Raw genomic sequence first — 26,055 nt, forward strand, 5'->3', positions numbered from 1 at the left:
AGTGAAGGTTAAGGGGTGATCTGATACAGGCAAACAAAATTATGAAAGGCTTTGATAATCTTGATCTAATGATCTACTTAAGGATATATCCGTCTGATTTCATTTGTAGTAATGGTTACAAAGTCGTAAGCAATTGTTTTACCTTGAATAAGGTGAAGTAGTTTTTCTTCAACTGGATATAGAATGATATACCAATCAGAGTTGTTGAAAGTAGTATCATTGATATGTTTAAGCATAGACTTGATATTTCACTTCAGATCCATGAAAGACATTAATTGCACCCCCTTAGCTTCATGAAAAGTTTATGAAGTTTATAATTATTTCATATTTTAAATATGTACATGTATTTACTCTTAACCACTCTGACCTCTGAGATTCATATCTCTCCTTCTAGCACCAAAAGTCAGGGAGGGACCTAGTGGTCTGTTGCTGTTTGAATTCCTTTGTATGTATTACTCATCTGATTCTTCTTTTTAGTTGACTACTCCCTTAGATTTTTAAAGAAATTTCTCATTTTGCTTTAAGATTGTTTTGGCATCTTAGTATGAATTAATTTTTATCATACCTAAAGTTGTACATGTATATGTCTCCACTTCCTGGATATGCCTTTTAGATCCACTTGTGGGTCAGACAACATTAATTGTGTTCAGCTGAGGGTAGCCAATTAGTCATGTCATGTGTACATTAATTGAGGAAAAAAGCATTGAAGTTCAACAGTTATGGAGACTCTTTTGCCAGGGCCATCCCCCTGAGGGAGTTCGCAAAGAGAATAGGCATCAGAGGTATAGATAGATAGACAGAAAAGTATCGTATTGATTGTCTATGAAAGTTTGAGTTGGCGCATTCCTCATTATGCCTATTCAGTTGAGCTGAATGTAATTGCATCTTGCCATTCAAAATGATGTGGCTCAGAAACCCAGTTAGAAAGTGAAGGCCTAAAGAAGAGGTGAGACAGTAAAATAGATGAAAGACAAAGATTCTTTCAACTCTGATTAGACAAAAATAGTTGGAAAATCTTAGGTTGTAATTTTTTTCCATTTAGTAAGGCTCTCTCTTAATTCCATTTACTTCTACAGGGCCATCAAAAATGCCTATTACCATCATTACCGCAAGAAGCTGGAGGATGACCTGCGGGGAGACACCTCAGGAGATTTCCGACGTCTCCTGATTTCTATGTGTGCCTGTAGCAGGGATGAGAAAAACTATGATCCAGCATTGGCAAACAATCTTGCACAGCAACTGTATAAAGCTGGTAATTCATTGACATAGGTGTTCATGTATATAATAGCATATGTATGTGTATTGTCATATATAGGGATAGGGGAGTATCATTAAATTTTAGGGAGAATAAAAAGATGTTCTGGAAGGAGGTAAATAAAGTGCGTAAGACAAGGGAGCAAATGGGAACTTCAGTGAAGGGAGCTAATGGGGAGGTGATAACAAGTAGTGGTGATGTGAGAAGGAGATGGAGTGAGTATTTTGAAGGTTTGTTGAATGCGTTTGATGATAGAGTGGCAGATATAGGATGTTTTGGTCGAGGTGGTGTGCAGAGTGAGAGGGTAAGGGAAAATGATTTGGTAAACAGAGAAGAGGTAGTAAAAGCTTTGCGGAAGATGAAAGCCGGCAAGGCAGCAGGTTTGGATGGTATTGCAGTGGAATTTATTAAAAAAGGGGGTAACTGTATTGTTGACTGGTTGGTAAGGTTATTTAATGTGTGTATGATTCATGGTGAGGTGCCTGAGGATTGGCAGATTGCTTGTATAGTGCCATTGTACAAAGGCAAAGTGGATAAGAATGAGTGCTCAAATTACAGAGGTATAAGTAAATTATATGGGAGGGTATTGATTGAGAGGGTGAAGGCATGTACAGAGCATCAGATTGGGGAAGAGCAGTGTGGTTTCAGAAGTGGTAGAGGATGTGTGGATCAGGTGTTTGCTTTGAAGAATGTATGTGAGAAATACTTAGAAAAGCAAATGGATTTGTATGTAGCATTTATGGATCTGGAGAAGGCATATGATAGAGTTGATAGAGATGCTCTATGGAAGGTACTAAGAATATACGGTGTGGGAGGCAAGTTGTTAGAAGCAGGGAAAAGTTTTTATCGAGGATGTAAGGCATGTGTATGTGTAGGAAGAGAGGAAAATGATTGGTTGTCAGTGAATGTAGGCTTGCGGCAGGGGTGTGTGATGTCTCCATGGTTGTTTAATTTGTTTATGGATGGGGTTGTTAGGGAGGTGAATGCAAGAGTTTTGGAAAGAGGGGCAAGTATGCAGTCTGTTGGGGATGAGAGAGCTTGGGAAGTGAGTCAGTTGTTGTTCGCTGATGATACAGCGCTGGTGGCTGATTCATGTGAGAAACTGCAGAAGCTGGTGACTGAATTTGGTAAAGTGTGTGAAAGAAGAAAGTTAAGAGTAAATGTGAATAAGAGCAAGGTTATTAGTTACAGTAGGGTTGAGGGTCAAGTCAATTGGGAGGTAAGTTTGAATGGAGAAAAACTGGAGGATGTAAAGTGTTTCAGATATCTGGGAGTGGATTTGGCAGCGGATGGAACCATGGAAGTGGAAGTGAATCATAGGGTGGGGGCGAAAATCCTAGGAGCCTTGAAGAATGTGTGGAAGTCGAGAACATTATCTCGGAAAGCAAAAATGGGTATGTTTGAAGGAATAGTGGTTCCAACAATGTTGTATGGTTGCGAGGCATGGGCTATGGATAGAGTTGTGCGCAGGAGGGTGGATGTGCTGGAAATGAGATGATTAAGTATGTGGTGTGAGGTGGTTTGATTGAGTAAGTAATGTAAGGGTAAGAGAGATGTGTGGAAATAAAAAGAGCGTGGCTGAGAGAGCAGAAGAGGGTGTTTTGAAATGGTTTGGGCACATGGAGAGAATGAGTGAGGAAAGATTGACCACGAGGATATATGTGTCGGAGGTGGAGGGAACGAGGAGAAGTTGGAGACTAAATTGGAGGTGGAAAGATGGAGTGAAAAAGATTTTGTGTGATCAGGGGCCTGAACATGCAGGAGGATGAAAGGCGGGCAAGCAATAGAGTGAATTGGATCGATGTGGTATACCGGGGTTGACGTGCTGTCAGTGGATTGAATCAGGGCATGTGAAGCGTCTGGGGTAAACCATGGAAAGTTGTGTGGGGCCTAGGATGTGGAAAGGGAGCTGTGGTTTTGGGCATTATTGCATGACAGCTAGAGACTGAGTGTGAACGAATGGGGCCTTTGTTATCTTTTCCTAGCGCTACCTCGCACACATGAGGGGGGAGGGGGATGGTATTCCATGTGTGGCGAGGTGGCGATGGGAATGAATAAAGGCAGACAGTGTGAATTGTGTGCATGGGTATATATGTATGTGTCTGTGTGTGTATATATATATATGTGTACATTGAGATGTATAGGTATGTATATTTGCGTGTGTGGACGTGTATGTATATACATTGTGTATGGGGGTGGGTTGGGCCATTTCTTTCGTCTGTTTCCTTGCGCTACCTCGCAAATGCGGGAGACAGCAACAAAGCAAAATAATAAATAAAAAATATTTTTTTTTTTTTTTTTTTTTTTTTTTTTTTTTTTTTACTTTGTCGCTGTCTCCCGCGTTTGCGAGGTAGCGCAAGGAAACAGACGAAAGAAATGGCCCAACCCCCCCCATACACATGTATATACATACGTCCACACACGCAAATATACATACCTACACAGCTTTCCATGGTTTACCCCAGACGCTTCACATGCCTTGATTCAATCCACTGACAGCACGTCAACCCTGGTATACCACATCGCTCCAATCCACTCTATTCCTTGCCCTCCTTTCACCCTCCTGCATGTTCAGGCCCCGATCACACAAAATCTTTTTCACTCCATCTTTCCACCTCCAATTTGGTCTCCCTCTTCTCCTTGCTCCCTCCACCTCCGACACATATATCCTCTTGGTCAATCTTTCCTCACTCATTCCTCTCCATGTGCCCAAACCACTTCAAAACACCCTCTTCTGCTCTCTCAACCACGCTCTTTTCATTTCCACACATCTCTCTTACCCTTACGTTACTCACTCGATCAAACCACCTCACACCACACATTGTCCTCAAACATCTCATTTCCAGCACATCCATCCTCCTGCGCACAACTCTATCCATAGCCCACGCCTCGCAACCATACAACATTGTTGGAACCACTATTCCTTCAAACATACCCATTTTTGCTTTCCGAGATAATGTTCTCGACTTCCACACATTCTTCAAGGCCCCCAGAATTTTCGCCCCCTCCCCCACCCTATGATCCACTTCCGCTTCCATGGTTCCATCCGCTGCCAGATCCACTCCCAGATATCTAAAACACTTCACTTCCTCCAGTTTTTCTCCATTCAAACTCACCTCCCAATTGACTTGACCCTCAACCCTACTGTACCTAATAACCTTGCTCTTATTCACATTTACTCTTAACTTTCTTCTTCCACACACTTTACCAAACTCAGTCACCAGCTTCTGCAGTTTCTCACATGAATCAGCCACCAGCGCTGTAAAAAATATATATATATATAATTCCCTGCGGATAGGGGAGAAAGAATACTTCCCACGTATTCCCTGCGTGTCGTAGAAGGCGACTAAAAGGGAAGGGAGCGGGGGGCTGGAAACCTTCCCCTCTCATTTTTTTTTTTTAATTTTCCAAAAGAAGGAACAGAGAAGGGGGCCAGGTGAGGATATTCCCTCAAAAGCCCAGTCCTCTGTTCTTAACGCTACCTCGCTAATGCGGGAAATGGCAAATAGTATGAAAAAAATATATATATATATATTTTTTTTTTTTTTTTGCTTTGTCGCTGTCTCCCGCGTTTGCAAGGTAGCGCAAGGAAACAGACGAAAGAAATGGCCCAACCCACCCCCATACACATGTATATACATACATCCACACACGCAAATATACATACCTACACAGCTTTCCATGGTTTACCCCAGACGCTTCACATGCCTTGATTCAATCCACTGACAGCACGTCAACCCCGGTATACCACATCGCTCCAAATCACTCTATTCCTTGCCCTCCTTTCACCCTCCTGCATGTTCAGGCCCCGATCACACAAAATCTTTTTCACTCCATCTTTCCACCTCCAATTTGGTCTCCCTCTTCTCCTTGTTCCCTCCACCTCCGACACATATATTCTCTTGGTCAATCTTTCCTCACTCATTCTCTCCATGTGCCCGAACCATTTCAAAACACCCTCTTCTGCTCTCTCAACCACGCTCCTTTTATTTCCACACATCTCTCTTACCATTACGTTACTTACTCGATCAAACCACCTCACACCACATATTGTCCTCAAACATCTCATTTCCAGCACATCCATCCTCCTGCGCACAACTCTATCCATAGCCCACACCTCGCAACCATACAACATTGTTGGAACCACTATTCCTTCAAACATACCCATTTTTGCTTTCCGAGATAATGTTCTCGACTTCCACACATTCTTCAAGGCTCCCAGAATTTTCGCCCCCTCCCCCACCCTATGATCCACTTCCGCTTCCATGGTTCCATCCGCTGCCAGATCCACTCCCAGATATCTAAAACACTTCACTTCCTCCAGTTTTTCTCCATTCAAACTCACCTCCCAATTGACTTGACCCTCAACCCTACTGTACCTAATAACCTTGCTCTTATTCACATTTACTCTTAACTTTCTTCTTTCACACACTTTACCAAACTCAGTCACCAGCTTCTGCAGTTTCTCACATGAATCAGCCACCAGCGCTGTATCATCAGCGAACAACAACTGACTCACTTCCCAAGCTCTCTCATCCCCAACAGACTTCATACTTGCCCCTCTTTCCAAAACTCTTGCATTCACCTCCCTAACAACCCCATCCATAAACAAATTAAACAATCATGGAGACATCACACACCCCTGCCGCAAACCTACATTCACTGAGAACCAATCACTTTCCTCTCTTCCTACACGTACACATGCCTTACATCCTCGATAAAAACTTTTCACTGCTTCTAACAACTTGCCTCCCACACCATATATTCTTAATACCTTCCACAGAGCATCTCTATCAACTCTATCATATGCCTTCTCCAGATCCATAAATGCTACATACAAATCCATTTGCTTTTCTAAGTATTTCTCACATACATTCTTCAAAGCAAACACCTGATCCACACATCCTCTACCACTTCTGAAACCACACTGCTCTTCCCCAATCTGATGCTCTGTACATGCCTTCACCCTCTCAATCAATATCCTCCCATATGATTTACCAGGAATACTCAACAAACTGATACCTCTGTAATTTGAGCACTCACTCTTATCCCCTTTGCCTTTGTACAATGGCACTATGCACACCTGAACTTAAGTGGATTGGGAACTGCAGGAAATACTGTAGAAAGTGGGATATGTGGACAAAGCTGTCTCAGAGCATGTGTGAGGCATGGAAGGAAGGTATCGACTGAAAGGGCTGGATGGATGCATTAGTCCTTTTTTAAAGGATATTTAAGTGAAGGAGACATAGTGTTGTCAAATAAGGAAAGTAACATTTGCTGCATGATGGTAATGGAAACCTCCAAATGCCTCTCTGTCCATTATTATTACATCATTGCTAATATGATGGATGGTCAGGGACATAAAGCCTCAGCTGCATGACTCACACACACATCCTTAGCTTGTGCCTAATGTGTTAAAGGGAAATATGGACTTGCATGTTTATAGAATGCATTTTTGCATTTCTCTCTACATGCTTAACTGATTCTTCTTTTAAACCAAGTCTCTACTTAAACTGCCACCATACACAAAATTCATTCATTGCAACCAGTCCCCAGTCACTGTTCTAACATCATCTGAAATATCCCAATCTGTTGTCTCTTCTTTTCCAACATCTATCTGTCACTTTCATGGTATGCCTCTACCTCTCCTTGTTATGCCCTCAACTCTCCTACTGTGTATCTTGTTACTAGACTCCACCTGCATTAGGTTATTTTTTAAGTGAAGTCACCTTCGACAAGGATATATTATTATCATTTGCTAGAAAGGGTAGTCTTGTTGAAATACCTCTCCCCACAAAGGAATCCATAATTAATTTTAGAGCATCCTTGAAGCTATTAGAATTATATCTTCCTTACCTGTGTGTTGTCTGCCAGTTGACTATATGATCCTAATAGACTTTCATCCCTGTGATCTGCACACCCCATAGCCCCCTTACATTTTTACTCTGTATTCTATTTACCCATAATTCCAACCATTCTGTGTAAATAATCCAACTCTGCTGCATTTATTTGAAATTATGGAAAATGTTCAAAAAAGAATGTAGTGTCTTGCAAGTGAAAAAGATGGTTTACAGAAGGAAAGAGATGTATGAGTTAGATCTTTTATCCTTAAGAATGTTAGTTGAGAGAATGCTGAGCATGAAAAGTGTACATGCAGCATTTTATTGATTTAGGAGGGAATTGCAAGAGTAAATAGGGAAGCACATTGAATTGCCTGTAGTTTTTATGTTTTGAGGAAATTTGCTTAAGATGTGTATTCAGTGAGAAAAGCACCTGACTGTAAAAGGCTGTTTTATAATGTGTACAACTCTATGTTATGAGTGTATATCAGTTAGTGGTTTCAAATTATGGAATTCATTAGAACAAGAATTTGAATTCTGCAGTTGTATATTTTCAGTAGATTAAATAAGCTTTAGGATTTTGTATGCGAGAATGACTTGGGAGTTGACATCTTCCCTAACCTGTTGCCAGAGTCTCATATTAGGAGTGAGAATGAAATGATTTAAGTAAAAATTGTTTGAGGGGTTGGAGCCTGAACATACAAAAGGGTATCAGGCTTGTGCAGGATAAAAAGAATTGGAGCGATGTAGTATATAGGGTGCAATATGCTGTCAGTGGCAGAATTAGGGCTTATGAAGTGGTTAGAGGAAACCATAGAATGGTCTGTGAAGCTTGGCTGTGGAGTTTTTTTTGGTTTTGGTGCATTTTATATGACATCTAGAAAGTGGATGAGAGCAAATGAAGCTGGCCACCATCTGTTCCTGGCACCAACAATAAACCTGGGGTGAGGGAAGAAAGAATGCTACTCACTTATAACCTACATGTTGTAGAGAACGAGTTGGAGGGATGGAAGAAGGAGGCTTGAAATCATCTCCTTTTGTATTGGTACTTTTCAGAAGGAAAAAGGGAAGGCACTAAATAAGTATTTTTCCTCTAAAACCTATTTATTTGTTCCAGATATTATCTTGCCAATGTGGGAAACAGCGATCAAGCAGGGAAGAAAAAATAATGATGATAATGAAGTTCATACATTTCTTTGATTTGACCGTCACTCCATTGCTTTTTTCTTAAACATTTCCAGGTGAAGGCAAGATGGGCACTGATGAGGCAGAATTTAACCGCATCTTGTCTTCTTATTCATACCCTTTGCTGCGCTGTGTGTTTGAGGAATACAAGAAAATCAAGGGGAAGAGCTTTGGTGATGCCTTGGATGCAGAGTTGTCTGGAGACTTAAAGATTGGCATGAAGGCAGTCTGTAAGTACTTCTCATATTTACTAACACATGCATTTAAAGACTGACTCAAAGGCAGTCTGTCAGTACTAATATTAAGTCCTAGTATTTTTGATTAAAGATTGGCATGAATGCAGTCTATAAATTTACTTTTTGTTTGCTGTCATATGGAATTAAAGACTGGCATGTAAGTACTTTTCATGTATTGCTGTCATATGTAGTCAGACTGGGATGAAGGCAGGCCGTATTTCTTTTCTTATTTACAATCATTTGTAAATTTCTGACTAGAGATGAAGCATAGTATAATTGCATTTGTTTTAGCAGTCCAAAAAGACTTTTCTTACAAGTAAAACTAATCCTCCTAACAGACATGACTATCCAGAATCGTGCTGGGTTCTTTGCCAAGGAGCTGCATGACGCAATGGCTGGTATGGGTACAAAAGACCGAGCCCTGATCCGCCTGGTGGTTTCTCGGTGTGAAATTGACATGGGCAACATCAAGGAAGAATATCAGAAAATGTACAGCAAACCTCTTGAGAAGGATATTAAGGTTAGTCTCCCTGGTTGAAAATTATTTATCATTGAAATGCCCTTCATAAGAGATGTTAGTGCATGGATGGGAAGAGAACAGTGCTTCTTGTTAGGAGGTCAGATGATCAAATAATACTTACTTGAAGGATTTAGGGGAAAATGCACGAACTGTGAAAACAGAGTTAGATTGTACAAAGAAATTTAGTGCCAGATGACTTCAGAGTAGGGAGATTCAAGATCCAATAGGCAAACAGTGGATGATTTTCTACAACCAAAAACACAAACACTGCCCTTGGAATGGAAATGATGGGAGAGAGTATGGTTGGAGATTTGAAGGTGTAGAGTAGGGGCTACCTTGGACAGCTGGGTTTCAGGTTAAAGAAGCAGTTTAGGGGGTGAGGAATATTCAGCTGAGGGGAGAATGGATTTGAGACTGAATGTTGCAGAAATGGATTTAGAAAGAACCAGGCCTTTGAATAGTGTTAGAGGAGTAGGGATGGGTTGCACATGCTTTATAACAGTCCAGGGGGCCCTGGGAACTAAAAAGCCCTCATTGTTTGATGTACTGCTATTTAGTTTTGTTTTATAAAAGTAATGGAAATTGAGAATCAGGAAGAAAGAACTTTGTGTGATATGTATTGTTGATTGCAATGTGAGAGAGTGGCTTACTTGTCTTTGGATCTGTAGATTCTGTAACAAACGAGAATAAAATTTGTGAAAGTTAAAAGTATACTGTATTCTCCTCCTTGATAATTCAGGTTGAACACCTTAATGTCTCCACCTGTAGACCTATATCTTTCTGTCAGCCTCGGTTTCAAGGGTGAGTTCTGGTTAGAGAGAGTTGAATACGGTTGCCAGATACCTTTAAAGGAGTTATCTGCCTCAGCCTATACCAGTGTAGATGCTCATTTTTAGCTCTGATACCAGTACTTTCAGACTACTAATGTTTAGAAAGTTGTATCGTTATTCTTGTTACTTTTCATTTCCATAAGTTTTCAGTTTTCTAAATTGTTTCTTACATTTTTCACATGTATATATATGTATGTGTGTGTGTGTGTGTATGTGTGCGTGTGTGTGTGTGTATGTGTATATATATATATGTATATTATCCCTGGGGATAGGGGTGAAAGAATACTTCCCACGCATTCCTCGCGTGTCGTAGAAAGCGACTAGAGGGGACGGGAGCAGGGGGCCAGAAATCCTCCCCTCCTTGTATTTTTTTAACTTTCTAAAATGGGAAACAGAAGAAGGAGTCACGCGGGGAGTGCTCATCCTCCTTGAAGGCTCAGATTGGGGTGCCTAAATGTGTGTGGATGTAACCAAGATGTGAAAAAAGGAGAGATAGGTAGTATGTTTGAGGAAAGGAACCTGGATGTTTTGGCTCTGAGTGAAACGAAGCTCAAGGGTAAAGGGGAAGAGTGGTTTGGGAATGTCTTTGGAGTAAAGTCAGGGGTTAGTGAGAGGACAAGAGCAAGGGAAGGAGTAGCAGTACTCCTGAAACAGGAGTTGTGGAAGTATGTGATAGAATGTAAGAAAGTAAATTCTCGATTAATATGGGTAAAACTGAAAGTTGATGGAGAGAGATGGGTGATTATTGGTGCATATGCACCTGGGCATGAGAAGAAAGATCATGAGAGGCAAGTGTTTTGGGAGCAGCTGAATGAGTGTGTTAGTGGTTTTGATGCACGAGACCGGGTTATAGTGTTGGGTGATTTGAATGCAAAGGTGAGTAATGTGGCAGTTGAGGGAATAATTGGTATACATGGGGTGTTCAGTGTTGTAAATGGAAATGGTGAAGAGCTTGTAGATTTATGTGCTGAAAAAGGACTGATGATTGGGAATACCTGGTTTAAAAAGCGAGATATACATAAGGATACTTATGTAAGTAGGAGAGATGGCCAGAGAGCGTTATTGGATTACGTGTTAATTGACAGGCGCGCGAAAGAGAGACTTTTGGATGTTAATGTGCTGAGAGGTGCAACTGGAGGGATGTCTGATCATTATCTTGTGGAGGCTAAGGTGAAGATTTGTATGGGTTTCCAGAAAAGAAGAGTGAATGTTGGGATGAAGAGGGTGGTGAGAGTAAGTGAGCTTGGGAAGGAGACTTGTGTGAGGAAGTACCAGGAGAGACTGAGTACAGAATGGAAAAAGGTGAGAACAATGGAAGTAAGGGGAGTGGGGGAGGAATGGGATGTATTTAGGGAATCAGTGATGGATTGCGCAAAAGATGCTTGTGGCATGAGAAGAGTGGGAGGTGGGTTGATTAGAAAGGGTAGTGAGTGGTGGGATGAAGAAGTAAGAGTATTAGTGAAAGAGAAGAGAGAGGCATTTGGACGATTTTTGCAGGGAAAAAATGAAATTGAGTGGGAGACGTATAAAAGAAAGAGACAGGAGGTCAAGAGAAAGGTGCAAGAGGTGAAAAAAAGGGCAAATGAGAGTTGGGGTGAGAGAGTATCATTAAATTTTAGGGAGTATAAAAAGATGTTCTGGAAGGAGGTAAATAAAGTGCGTAAGACAAGGGAGCAAATGGGAACTTCAGTGAAGGGCGCAAATGGGGAGTTGATAACAAGTAGTGGTGATGTGAGAAGGAGATGGAGTGAGTATTTTGAAGGTTTGTTGAATGTTTTTGATGATAGAGTGGCAGATATAGGGTGTTTTGGTCGAGGTGGTGTGCAAAGTGAGAGGGTTAGGGAAAATGATTTGGTAAACAGAGAAGAGGTAGTAAAAGCTTTTCGGAAGATGAAACCCGGCAAGGCAACAGGTGTGGATGGTATTGCAGTGGAATTTATTAAAAAAGGGGGTGACTGTATTGTTGACTGGTTGGTAAGGTTATTTAATGTATGTATGACTCATGGTGAGGTGCCTGAGGATTGGCGGAATGCGTGCATAGTGCCATTGTACAAAGGCAAAGTGGATAAGAGTGAGTGCTCAAATTACAGAGGTATAAGTTTGTTGAGTATTCCTGGCAAATTGTATGGGAGGGTATTGATTGAGAGGGTGAAGGCATGTACAGAGCAGCAGATTGGGGAAGAGCAGTGTGGTTTCAGAAGTGGTAGAGGATGTGTGGATCAGGTGTTTGCTTTGAAGAATGTATGTGAGAAATACTTAGAAAAGCAAATGGATTTGTATGTAGCATTTATGGATCTGGAGAAGGCATATGATAGAGTTGATAGAGATGCTCTGTGGAAGGTATTAAGAATATATGGTGTGGGAGGCAAGTTGTTAGAAGCAGTGAAAAGTTTTTATCGAGGATGTAAGGCATGTGTACGTGTAGGAAGAGAGGAAAGTGATTGGTTCTCAGTGAATGTAGGTTTGCGGCAGGGGTGTGTGATGTCTCCATGGTTGTTTAATTTGTTTATGGATGGGGTTGTTAGGGAGGTGAATGCAAGAGTTTTGGAAAGAGGGGCAAGGATGAAGTCTGTTGGGGATGAGAGAGCTTGGGAAGTGAGTCAGTTGTTGTTCGCTGATGATACAGCGCTGGTGGCTGATTCATGTGAGAAACTGCAGAAGCTGGTGACTGAGTTTGGTAAAGTGTGTGAAAGAAGAAAGTTAAGAGTAAATGTGAATAAGAGCAAGGTTATTAGGTACAGTAGGGTTGAGGGTCAAGTCAATTGGGAGGTGAGTTTGAATGGAGAAAAACTGGAGGAAGTGAAGTGTTTTAGATATCTGGGAGTGGATCTGGCAGCGGATGGAACCATGGAAGCGGAAGTGGATCATAGGGTGGGGGAGGGGGCGAAAATTCTGGGAGCCTTGAAGAATGTGTGGAAGTCGAGAACATTATCTTGGAAAGCAAGAATGGGTATGTTTGAAGGAATAGTGGTTCCAACAATGTTGTATGGTTGCGAGGCGTGGACTATGGATAGAGTTGTGCGCAGGAGGATGGATGTGCTGGAAATGAGATGTTTGAGGACAATGTGTGGTGTGAGGTGGTTTGATCGAGTAAGTAACGTAAGGGTAAGAGAGATGTGTGGAAATAAAAAGAGCGTGGTTGAGAGAGCAGAAGAGGGTGTTTTGAAATGGTTTGGTCACATGGAGAGAATGAGTGAGGAAAGATTGACCAAGAGGATATATGTGTCGGAGGTGGAGGGAACGAGGAGAAGTGGGAGACCAAATTGGAGGTGGAAAGATGGAATGAAAAAGATTTTGTGTGATCGGGGCCTGAACATGCAGGAGGGTGAAAGGAGGGCAAGGAATAGAGTGAATTGGAGCGATGTGGTATACCGGGGTTGACGTGCTGTCAGTGGATTGAATCAGGGCATGTGAAGCGTCTGGGGTAAACCATGGAAAGCTGTGTAGGTATGTATATTTGCGTGTGTGGACGTATGTATATACATGTGTATGGGGGTGAGTTGGGCCATTTCTTTCGTCTGTTTCCTTGCGCTACCTCGCAAACGCGGGAGACAGCGACAAAGCAAAAAAAAAAAAAAAAAAAAAAAAAGTTTTCCAATAAGGTTGTCACTTCATGGTTGTTTCCTAGGCTATAACTTATTTATTAGAGTAGGTAGGAAAAAGCATAAATGACTATGTGTAGTCTTAGAAGTGCAACATGATATAGTTCAGTAATTCACAAAAGCATATAAGCCTATAACCAGTCTTGCATATAACCAGAGAAAATAAGTTTTTCTCATTGCAATCATTTCAATTTTGATATTTTCATAATAGAACTATTAACATAGTAGACCCTTGGTACATTAATTGAAACATAGAATGTCTTCATCATTTTCTTGCTTGTGTGCATAAAGCAAATATAAAGGAACTGAACCACACAAATCAATGCAGGCTTGTGATGTTATGGGTAATATAAAGATTGCTACATATTAAAAGATCTTTTTTCATTTATTATGATAATATAAAACAGTGTTTTAGATATCTGGGAGTGGATCTGGCAGCGGATGGAACCATGGAAGCGGAAGTGAATCATAGGGTGGGGGAGGGGGCGAAAATTCTGGGAGCCTTGAAGAATGTGTGGAAGTCGAGAACATTATCTCAGAAAGCAAAAATGGCTATGTTTGAAGGAATAGTGGTTCCAACAATGTTGTATGGTTGCGAGGCGTGGGCTATGGATAGAGTTGTGCGCAGGAGGGTGGATGTGCTGGAAATGAGATGTTTGAGGACAATGTGTGGTGTGAGGTGGTTTGATCGAGTAAGTAATGTAAGGGTAAGAGAGATATGTGGAAATAAAAAGAGCGTGGTTGAGAGAGCAGAAGAGGGTGTTTTGAAATAGTTTGGGCACATGGAGAGAATGAGTGAGGAAAGATTGACCAAGAGGATATATGTGTCGGAGGTGGAGGGAATGAGGAGAAGTGGGAGACCAAATTGGAGGTGGAAAGATGTAGTGAAAAAGATTTTGAGTGATCAGGGCCTGAACATGCAGGAGGATGAAAGGCGGGCAAGGAATAGAGTGAATTGGATCGATGTGGTATACCGGGGTTGACGTGCTGTCAGTGGATTGAATCAGGGCATGTGAAGCGTCTGGGGTAAACCATGGAAAGTTGTGTGGGGCCTGGATGTGGAAAGGGAGCTGTGGTTTCGGGCATTATTGCATGACAGCTAGAGACTGAGTGTGAACGAATGGGGGCTTTGTTGTCTTTTCCTAGTGCTACCTCGCACACATGAGGGGGGAGGGGGATGGTATTCCATGTGTGGCGAGGTGGCGATGGGAATGAATAAAGGCAGACAGTGTGAATTGTGTGCATGGGTATATATGTATGTGTCTGTGTGTGTGTATATATGTGTACATTGAGATGTATAGGTATGTATATTTGCGTGTGTGGACGTGTATGTATATACATTGTGTATGGGGGTGGGTTGGGCCATTTCTTTTGTCTGTTTCCTTGCGCTACCTCGCAAACGTGGGAGACAGCGACAAAGCAAAATAAATAAATAAATAAAATAAACAGTATCACACTCTAGTAAAATCTTGTGGTTTAAAGCATATGCTATTATTAAAAACTGAAAAATACAAGCATGTGTTTTTAGAATTTCAGTCCTTAGAATCATTTAGTGGGTTACTGAAGAAGCAATCTAATGCAAATAAGAAATTGAAGTTAATTGATTTTTTTTTTTTTTTTTTTTTTTTTTTTTAAATAAAAGTTCTTTCATGCATACTGTAGATTCTGAAGATTTTTAGATTGTAATATTGAAATGTAAAGAATCTGAATTTCTCCAGTTTCTGTGCAAAGGTGATTTCTTTTTGTTGAATATATATTTTCACTTATACTGAAAAGTCCCACTTTGAGTGGATGATGGAGGAGCAGAAAGGTACTTTGTGTGTGGAAAAAAGCTTGAAAATTCTTCGAGTAGGCATGTACTTATGTACGTATCTACTTAACATTTTACAGTTGTTTTTTTTTTTTTTTTTTTTTTTTTTTTTATACTTTGTCGCTGTCTCCCGCGTTTGCGAGGTAGCGCAAGGAAACAGACGAAAGAAATGGCCCAACCCCCATACACACGTACATACACACGTCCACACACGCAAATATACATACCTACACAGCTTTCCATGGTTTACCCCAGACGCTTCACATGCCTTGATTCAATCCACTGACAGCACGTCAACCCCTGTATGAAACCTTAAGCTTTTTGGAGGGTTTTGAAATTGTCTGATTTGTTTCAGAAGGTCTAGATATTGTGTTTTGAATTGAGGCTGTTAGGTGATTCTGTATGCCTTTGTTTTAAACAAATGACAAGTTCATCATAGTATTAATGAGGTCATGATAGCTTAGTCATAATAGCTTATCTTCATGATTGATATCTCCTACATATGACCATGGATGACTATCTGTTGTACTTGATTAATTTTTTCTCCCTTTTTTTTCATTTCATTCATTTCATCCAGCATTGATTTTAAGATTTTTTTTTCAATTTCTCATGCATGTTTTCAAAAAGTGCAGCTTTGTAACATGGGTCAAGAAAGTAGCCAGATTCATATTTTCATCTTTGGTATAGATGCTTGTTCTTAGGGACTCGCTGATCATACAGCAACCTGCCCTTCTTTGTGATGTTGAGCAAATGTGAGGTAGCACAAAGCAGCCAGCCACTCTTATTCCCCTTACTTGCTATGACAGTGCATGACCTGCTGTTTGATGTCACCTCATGGTGGCATCATTTTTCTCCTTCAGAGATGTCACACGGATATCCTTGTCTTTCCTTGTTTTGTGGTTTTTTCATGGTGTTGATTGTAAGCACATTTTTGTACTGCATTGGAAGACACTATGAGTATCATCTGCCACAAACTGGTGGTAAACTTCATTTGGTTTGACAGGTCAGTATAGCCTGTACTATTTGGTATTTATGTGGCTTGTATTTTCCTTTCTGTTATAATGCAATTTTTATGTTTTCTCCATATCCATATTATAATTTAGTTTATGGTTTTAATTTTGAATCATTTTATAACTATTTCATGCATTAGGTATTTTTTATAGATGCGGGATTTGATGGTCAGACACAAAACAGGAGAACTGAATTGTGTTTTGATAGAACTGATTTAGAGAATGCATAATAGATACAATTTTATATGATGTTTACCTGTTCACTCAGAGACATTGTCTGCCTGTTAGGAAATCTTTTCTGACCTTTGTGATCATAGAGATTCAGAAGAATCTCTTGTAACCATATCAATAATTCTGATTTTTTCGTTAGTCTTTCACGTAACTAAAATAAAGCTGGTGATGCAGTTGATTTACATAAGCGAGCATATAAGCAGTGGGATTTGATATTGATTTTTCATTTTTGGGTAGATTATTGAGACCCTGTTTATTTTTCTCTGATATTTTCATTTATTAATCTTAAGGAATCCAGTAGCCTCCTTATCTCAATCTATTTGGGAATTGTCAGATTTTCTGAATCTTTTACTGTCTGTTGATTTTATGTGTAATGGTTTTACAATGAAAATGTTATTTACTACAGCTTTAGGATCAGTAGAAAGAATTGTGAGGGTCAATAGGAAGAGTTATCAAAATTCATTTAACAGCTTGTCAATGAAGCACAAAGATTATCATTTGTGGATAAAGATCACTTTTTTTTCCAAGAATTAGATGGCTGAATTTAGGATTAGGCATATTTTCATTTGGTTTTGAACAAGTTCTCCCTTGGAAAATCATCTTAAAAGATTTTCTTAAGTTGAAAAAGTTCCTTTGATCATATGTTTGTTCTTCCTGGCTATTGTAAGTTTATTTTAGCAAGGAACATATCCAGCTGGATCAGAAAGAGTTTTTTTTGCAACCAGGGCTCTCTGTTAGAGCTAGTGAAGTAAGGATAGCTTCTGTCTTGGCTTTCCAAAGAGAACTTTTACTGGTTGAAATTAACAAAAGGATTCCTTTGACATCCAACAAACATCCCTGTTTGATGGTACATCTGTTTAGATGTGGTTGATCTTTTTTTTCTGGTTTTGGGAATGCTGCCATCCAAAGAGACTGTTTCTTCATGGGAGCTGAATAGTCATGATGAATAAGCTCTTCCCTTAGTTTTCTCTGCTTTGTTCACATAGGTATGCTATCAGATGCTCATAGCACTCTGTCCATGAATTAGAAAAAAAGAAGTATAGATTTTGAAGGGTAAAAAAGAGGTAGGCAGAGCTGTTTGAGCATTCTTTTATTGTCCCTTCCATTCTTCCCCCTCTTTCCTTAAAAAAAAAAAAAAATCCTGACAGTAACAGGCCTAAGGTACAGCCACTAGTGGTCAGTGATCATATGAGGGTGGCTGGTGCTATGTTATCTTCATTCCATGATGTCATAGGCCAGGATGGGTCACTGTTTGGTTGTTGAGTTCTTGAGAATAGTCATATACTTCATATGTTTTATGATGGTGGGAGGGATGAATCCACATGGGTATATCTTGCATGGGGGTTACCCAGTTCTTTAAGTCTCAAGAAGCAATTTTTTTTCTAGAGAGGATGGGGCCTGCAAAATGTATCTCACTTTCTTTGGTTTTTGCATGTTACCACACTTTCTTGCATTAGATGCTTAGCTCAAGTGCTCTGAATACTTGCCAAAACATTATGAAGTTTGGTTCCATTTCTGTAAATCATTTGTGTGTCACTTAGATAAAGAGAATAGTTGAAAGATGCATCAGAAAGTATTTTAGAACCTTATCTTAAATGCTTAAAGCAAGGGGGTCTGCAACCTTTTTAATCTGGGCTAGAGGTGGTTAGGAGAATGATGTATGAAATAACAGTATGTGATGTGTGTGATGACAAACTTACATTTGATTAATTGCATTTTGGATGAACAAGAAGCATAGATAAGTGGGGGGGGGGGATATTTTTAAAAGAAATGTATTAAGGTTTTTGATGAATTAGTTCTGCATTTTATTGGCTCTTTTTTACTATACCTTATTTGGAATAAAAAAAGAAAAAACAATTATATGTTGCCTTTTTGAAACATCAAGTTGTGCTAGTTCCCTTTTTGTTCTGTGTTTCTGAATATACTATATATAATTTTGCATTTTGTAACTGCTTATTTTTTAATTATTTGATTTTTTTTACATAATTTATGATCACCATGTATTGAAGTCGCAGCCAAACTGTTATTATATTTATTTATTTTGCTTTGTCGCTGTCTCCCGCGTTTGCGAGATAGCGCAAGGAAACAGACGAAAGAAATGGCCCAACCCACCCCCATACACATGTATATACACACACGTCCACATACGCAAATATACATACCTATACATCTCAATGTACACATATATATACACACACAGACACATACATATATACCCATGCACACAATTCACACTGTCTGCCTTTATTCATTCCCATTGCCACCTCGCCACACATGGAATACCGTCCCCCTCCCCCCCTCATGTGTGTGGGGTAGCGCTAGGAAAAGACAACAAAGGCCTCATTCGTTCACACTCAGTCTCTAGCTGTCATGCAATAATGCCCGAAACCACAGCTCCCTTTCCACATCCAGGCCCCACACAGCTTTCCATGGTTTACCCCAGACGCTTCACATGCCCTGATTCAATCCACTGACAGCACGTCAACCCCGGTATACCACATCGATCCAATTCACTCTATTCCTTGCCCGCCTTTCACCCTCCTGCATGTTCAGGCCCTGATCACTCAAAATCTTTTACACTCCATCTTTCCACCTCCAGTTTGGTCTCACACTTCTCCTTGTTCCCTCCACCTCCGACACATATATCCTCTTGGTCAATCTTTCCTCACTCATTCTCTCCATGTGCCCAAACCATTTCAAAACACCCTCTTCTGCTCTCTCAACCACGCTCTTTTTATTTCCACACATCTCTCTTACACGTACATTACTTACTCGATCAAACCACCTCACACCACACATTGTCCTCAAACATCTCATTTCCAGCACATCCACCCTCCTGCGCACAACTCTATCCATAGCCCACACCTCGCAACCATACAACATTGTTGGAACCACTATTCCTTCAAACATAACCATTTTTGCTTTCCGAGATAATGTTCTTGACTTCCACACATTCTTCAAGGCTCCCAGGATTTTCGCCCCCTCCCCCACCCTATGATTCACTTCCACTTCCATGGTTCCATCCGCTGCCAGATCCACTGCCAGATATCTAAAACACTTTACTTCCTCCACTTTTTCTCCATTCAGACTTACCTCCCAATTGACTTGACCCTCAACCCTACTGTACCTAATAACCTTGCTCTTATTCACATTTACTCTTAACTCCTTCTTTCACACACTTTTCCAAACTGAGTCACCAGCTTCTGCAGTTTCTCACATGAATTAGCCACCAGCACTGTATTATCAGCGAACAACAACTGACTCACTTCCCAAGCTCTCTCATCCACAACAGACTTCATTCTTGCCCCTCTTTCCAAAACTCTTGCATTCACCTCCCAAACAACCCCATCCATAAACAAATTAAACAACCATGGAGACATCACACACCCCTGCCGCAAACCTACATTCACTGAGAACCAATCACTTTCCTCTCTTCCTACACGTACACATGCCTTACATCCTCGATAAAAACTTTTCACTGCTTCTAACAACTTGCCACCCACACCATATATTCTTTCACACACTTTACCAAACTGAGTCACCAGCTTCTGCAGTTTCTCACATGAATTAGCCACCAGCACTGTATTATCAGCGAACAACAACTGACTCACTTCCCAAGCTCTCTCATCCACAACAGACTTCATTCTTGCCCCTCTTTCCAAAACTCTTGCATTCACCTCCCAAACAACCCCATCCATAAACAAATTAAACAACCATGGAGACATCACACACCCCTGCCGCAAACCTACATTCACTGAGAACCAATCACTTTCCTCTCTTCCTACACGTACACATGCCTTACATCCTCGATAAAAACTTTTCACTGCTTCTAACAACTTGCCACCCACACCATATATTCTTAATACCTTCCACAGAGCATCTCTATCAACTCTATCATATGCATTCTCCAGATCCATAAATGCTACATTCAAATCCATTTGCTTTTCTAAGTATTTCTCACATACATTCTTCAAAGCAAACACCTGATCCACACATCCTCTACCACTTCTGAAACCACACTGCTCTTCCCCAATCTGATGCTCTGTACATGCCTTCACCCTCTCAATCAACACCCTCCCATATAATTTACCAGGAATACTCAACAAACTTATACCTCTGTAATTTGAGCACTCACTCTTATCCCCTTTGCCTTTGTACAATGGCACTATGCACGCATTCCGCCAATCCTCAGGCACCTCACCATGAGTCATACATACATTAAATAACCTTACCAACCAGTCAACAATACAGTCACCCCCTTTTTTAATAAATTGCACTGCAATACCATCCAAACCTGCTGCCTTGCCGGCTTTCATCTTCCGCAAAGCTTTTACTACCTCTTCTCTGTTTACCAAATCACTGTTATTAGTAACTAGTATTGTGGCTGATATAAAGGTTGCTACCTTGCTAACGCGGGAAATGGTGAATAGTATGAAAAAAAAAAAATAAAGGTTGCAGACCTATGCATTAAACAGTTGCCAATGAATTTAAAATTTTTACTTTGATGTTACTTCTGTAAAGCAGTTGCCTCTCTCTTGCATGAAAACAATTAACATATAGAGTAACTGAAAAGTGTTTCAGAAAGTAATTCAATTGCATTAGGAGAATAGTGGTAGCAAGCATCAGTTTCTTGTATTCTAAAAATGCATGTGATATCCCACCAGTCATTCTCACCTACATAGTTGAACTCTTGTAGAATGTTTATATTGTTAAGGGTCAGTGCTATTAGTGAAGATAGTGGTGAAAGGTTTATGACTTTAGCTGAACGTTATACCTGTGCCTTGTTCTTCATGGTTCTGGTAATATCTTAAATTTACTTGTACATTTTTCACTAGTTGCACCTGTGACTTCAGGAATATTACTAGTGACTGTTAATATGATACATGTTTTCCTGTTTTTTCAGGGGGATACTTCTGGAGATTACAAGAAAGTGCTTCTGGCACTTATTGGATGCTAAAACTTTGCATATCTTTCTTCCGTGATCTCTGCAAACCTGATTTTAACAACTTATGATTTGTTTCATTACTCCAGAGTGACATTTCCGGGGACTTCAAGAAGCTTATCTTGGCCATGGTTGAAGGTTAAGTGACCTTGCTTACCCTTTGCTACATTGACGTCGGAAGGAACATTGCTAAGATCTGTAACATCCATCCATAGTCATTTATACAGTATTGATATGTGTACATGAATTTTGTATAGTTTTTGATAATATACCAATGGTGATTTGCTTCTTTATTTGCATAGTTATAAAATGAAAGTAACCGACCATTTAACCATTTGATAATTGTCTACACAGTGATGTTCATATCCCATTACAAGTAATTTTTTTCAGTTCCTCTCTCACCAGTTTTTGTTTTACTGCTTGTGCATATTGGGAGGAAGCCTTACATCTATGCAGCCCCACTTCTCGTCCTTGCATTTTTATTGTAAATGCTTTGAATTTCTAGCTTTCTTCATATTTTTACTTCTTTGCTGAGCTTGTTTTTATACAACTCAGATGCTGAAGAAATCCTTCCTTATTTGCACTTGCATCTAATTTCTAATTGAGCCTTTTTGTTAAGGATTCCTGTCTTACTTCAAATGATGCATTAACGTGTATAAAAGTGTATTTTTAGGTCACGATATTTCTGCACGTTTCTGTGCTGCTATATGTGTACATATGAGCATCATGTTTGTATGTATGCATATTTATGTTTATACATGATGTATGCAGTGCTATCCATGTCTGTATGAATACCATATTAGAACATGATTTTGTTTGAATTAATACAAACATTTTTACTTCGAGCCCTAACTTAGTGATGGGTTCATATTTTGATCTTTTGCACTTGTGAAGGTTGAGAAGTAGGGCACAAGCTTTTTAAATGACTCATCAGGTTTAGTTACAACAGATTTGTAAAAACAGAATTTGATGTGTTAAATATTCTTGTCTTCTGATATTGTAACATATCAGGATATTTGGAATTTTTATAATCAACATGCATTGTATAATGTGGTCAAGCAAAGTTCGTTTCAGTTTATATTCCACCCATTGACAGTCACATAGGTAGATACATGGCAGTCAGCATGTAAAAAAGAATGTCCCATCAAATACTTGCTTGTGCCACAGTTTGTCTGGGTTTGAAATGCTGCAGAGGTATTGAAAGAAGCACAGAATATAAGGCTGTCACTCTAGATAGTGAATCAGGTAATTAATAGATGGCTTTGGCAACCATAGTGCTCCTTTCTTTCCCTCTTAGGAACCCCCACTCCATCATATTGCACTTCACCTCAACCTCAAGCCTTCAGCACCACATTTTTGGTTAGTTTTAATTATTTCATCTAAGATAAATGATAGGAAAACATTTTAAATTGTTCTTAAGCTATGTTGTTTTGTATATTCCATACTTTAAAGTTAGACATAGAAACCTCTTGCTTAGGAGCATTACCCTGGAATGGGTTTCATTTGCTTGTATAACAATGGGTCATTTAGCGACATGTTTTCCAGGAATGTAATCCCATCACTAAGAGGGTCTACTGTCATGTTTTTATGTACAAATTTTTATGTATTTGAGAACTAAGATATTCATGTATGTTTGAAATATATGCATTGCACATGTAGTATAGTGGCATATGCAGTGAGTATAGATTTGTATTTTATGAACATTTGCAGGGAATTTTATTTGCTTCTGTTGTATGTGTATATGTGTTTGTGCATTTTCTGAATACAAGCACATACAAGTAGATATGCCTTTATATGTTCTTGGGTATTGATGCGTTGTTATATATGGTACTTTGCACTCTGTCTTTAGCTGTCCGTCTGCACTCTTTGCAAAGTTGTTAATCACCCCTTTCACTTCTGTGCACATTGAAACAGTTTGTCACAGCTAGTGAAATATTAACTATTTTTTTTTTTTTATATACATATTCGCCATTTCCCACATATGCAAGGTAGTGTTAAGAACAGAGGACTGAGCCTTAGAGGGAATATCCTCACTTGGCCCCTTCTGTGTTCCTTTTTTTTTTTTTTTTTTTTTTTCTTTTTTTTGAAAAGTAAAAAACGGGAGGGGAGGATTTCCAGCCTAATGGCATGATACTTAGTCATTTATATTTTGGTGCACTGCAGCTTTTTAAGTCCTCCACATACACTGTGACTTTGCATCATCCTTCGGTTTAATTTTCCTCCCTTCTGCTTAGATGATTGAGTCTTCCTCTAATTTTATATTTGGAATCAATCCTCATGGTCTCATGAAATGTCCAAACATAATGGGAGGCTTTTATGTCTAACAGTATGTTGGAGCCGTGTTTGGGTTGGGTTTGCTCTGTCAGCCCCGAATAGTATACTTTGGGTATCTGAGCTGAGTAGATTTTCTGCATCTATGTCAAGAGTAACAGATGATATCTGGCAACCATACATGCTTTTGGTCAGTAGAGGAATGATTTGTTCCTTCCACTACCAACAAAAATAATGAAACTACATTGTACAAGGTTAGAACGTAACCAATCAACTATATGCTGAATGGGGTTAGCAATGAAAAGAAATTTATAACCTCATGTGCTCTGTTTTTCATGATGTTCTGGTATTAGAGTAATCATCTGACTTTGCCACCACTTTTCAGAATCCAACTTGTTGCTTGAAATTGAGACTATTATTAGTTACCCTGTGAAGTGAGTAACCCATATCCTCTTTATGTATATCATTAACTCCCTTCTGAGTTACATGGTGAAGATCAGGTGGACAGCATTAGGCTCACTCATCCACATCCTTACCCATGTTCATTATGTATAAAAGGATTAAAAGTTTTGATTGCATAGTGGAATAATGCTGATCTTATGTACTCTGATGCATGTTGCTTTACTTAGATTCATTAGTTATTAGATTACATGAAGATCTGTCTGTTAGATTCATTAATTATTAGATTACATGAAGATCTATCTATCTATCTATCTGTTTATCTGTATTTTTGATGCCTGTTCCCTCTGGGTGGCCACAGCAAAAGAGTCTTTGCTGTTCTAATGTGCATTGACTTAGTATCTTTACTTTCTGATTATCAGAGCAAATTTTTACCTGAGCTAACTCTGTTTTTCATCGCTTTATGTTGTTTAAAGTGTTTTTGCTTCAAACCATTGGCCAAGGATATCTTCTTGTCTTGTCTATTCAATCTTCAAAGGTTCAACAACAGTTTTGTAAACAGAAATCATATATTTTTATTCAACACCCAAACAAACGTATCCTAAAGCAGTGCCTTTGATGAATTCATTTTTAGCATTGCCTTGAACATCTTACAATGAAACTTGAAATAGTACATATGTGCATTATTCTTTTTTATAATGAATTGCCATTTCCAGTGTTAATGGTGTAGCACAAGGAACAGATGAATGATTTCAAATGTTCATATACACTCTCTGGATGTTATGTTTAAAGCTTTGAAACCTGTGTTTGTGTGCATTTATTCTTTTGACCCAGGTATCTAGTTAAGAATATTTACAAAGTTCTGGCTGATTTATTATAGAAAAGTATGAAACTGTTGTGTATTTGTAAAACACTGTCTGTCTGTTTATACCAACAACTAAAATTTGATGGTGCCTTTGTGTTAAAAATGTATGGTACAAAATACTTATGGATATGCAGCTTGTTAAAAGTCATGTTTGCAGTAGGATGCCCATGTAACAGATATGAAATACTACTTTGTAGAAGAGAATTGCAATGTACTTAACATTTGCACAGTACTTACATAAATGTACTTACATTTTTTTCTTGTAAATCAATCATGTAAGGTGTCACTGGATTTTGTTTATATATGCTTTTGATGGTTACCACTCCAATGTATGTTTAGAGTTGAACACAGGCATCAGGAAGTATGGGAAATACATTAATTTCAACTTCATGTATTATTATTATTATTGAAATACATTTTCATTGTAGAAGCTATTATTAGAATGTTTTTTACATGGATAACAAACTTGGAAGTGACACTGTTCATGTTCTTTAGAACTGTTTAACATGCTTTGTGAAATATATGCTGCATTTTTATTTAGTTAACCTTTTCATGAGCTTGAACTCATGTTCATAAAAACATTTTTGATCTTGACTGGTGGCATGAGGGTACAGTGGCTTTTGTATTTCTTATTACGTTTGACTGGTTAGCTTGATGGTATCCCCACATAATGCACAGACACCATCATATATCCTCAGAGGACCAGATACCATTTATTGATATACTAGAAACAATATAAAATTCCATCATGCTTGTAGATCCCAGTACTAGGAAGCAATGCCTCCACCGAAGGCTGCTGAAGCTTTAATTAAGATGTCAGATTTGGCTAGTCCACTCACCCGTTCACATTAGAGAATCCTTCATCAAAGGACAGAAAAGTTCTTGTCTTTGGTGGTGAACTACATATAATAGTTTTCATCCAATATTGAAGCTTTAAGGTACCTCAGCCAAGAGTTAAAGTTATGTTGGCTTTGAGTTAACTCTAGGTCTTTAGCATTCTTCCCTCATTATGTTGTTATATAATGCAAATGTAAGGTTTCAATTTGTCTGTTTTGTGAT

At 39.3% G+C, this 26,055-nt stretch overlaps 1 protein-coding gene across 10 annotated transcripts in view; it reads left to right on the forward strand.

Annotated features, from left to right (window-relative positions):
- Positions 1-25,519, forward strand: part of LOC139761196 (annexin B9-like) — a 91,098-nt gene extending 65,579 nt beyond the window's left edge. For 8 of the 10 annotated variants that reach the window (XM_071685239.1, XM_071685240.1, XM_071685235.1 and 5 more), the window contains 4 exons: positions 1,077-1,252; positions 8,337-8,510; positions 8,855-9,036; positions 21,423-25,519. In XM_071685239.1, coding sequence (XP_071541340.1) covers positions 1,077-1,252; positions 8,337-8,510; positions 8,855-9,036; positions 21,423-21,476 — 586 coding nt within the window. In that variant the 3' untranslated portion in view covers positions 21,477-25,519. The remainder of the gene's footprint in view (positions 1-1,076; positions 1,253-8,336; positions 8,511-8,854; positions 9,037-21,422) is intronic. The other 2 variants (XM_071685234.1, XM_071685237.1) reach the window with 1 other exon arrangement.
- The last annotated feature ends 536 nt before the right edge of the window (positions 25,520-26,055 follow it).

The sequence above is a fragment of the Panulirus ornatus genome, chromosome 39, assembly GCF_036320965.1.
Source record: "Panulirus ornatus isolate Po-2019 chromosome 39, ASM3632096v1, whole genome shotgun sequence".
Lineage (NCBI taxonomy): Eukaryota > Metazoa > Arthropoda > Malacostraca > Decapoda > Palinuridae > Panulirus > Panulirus ornatus.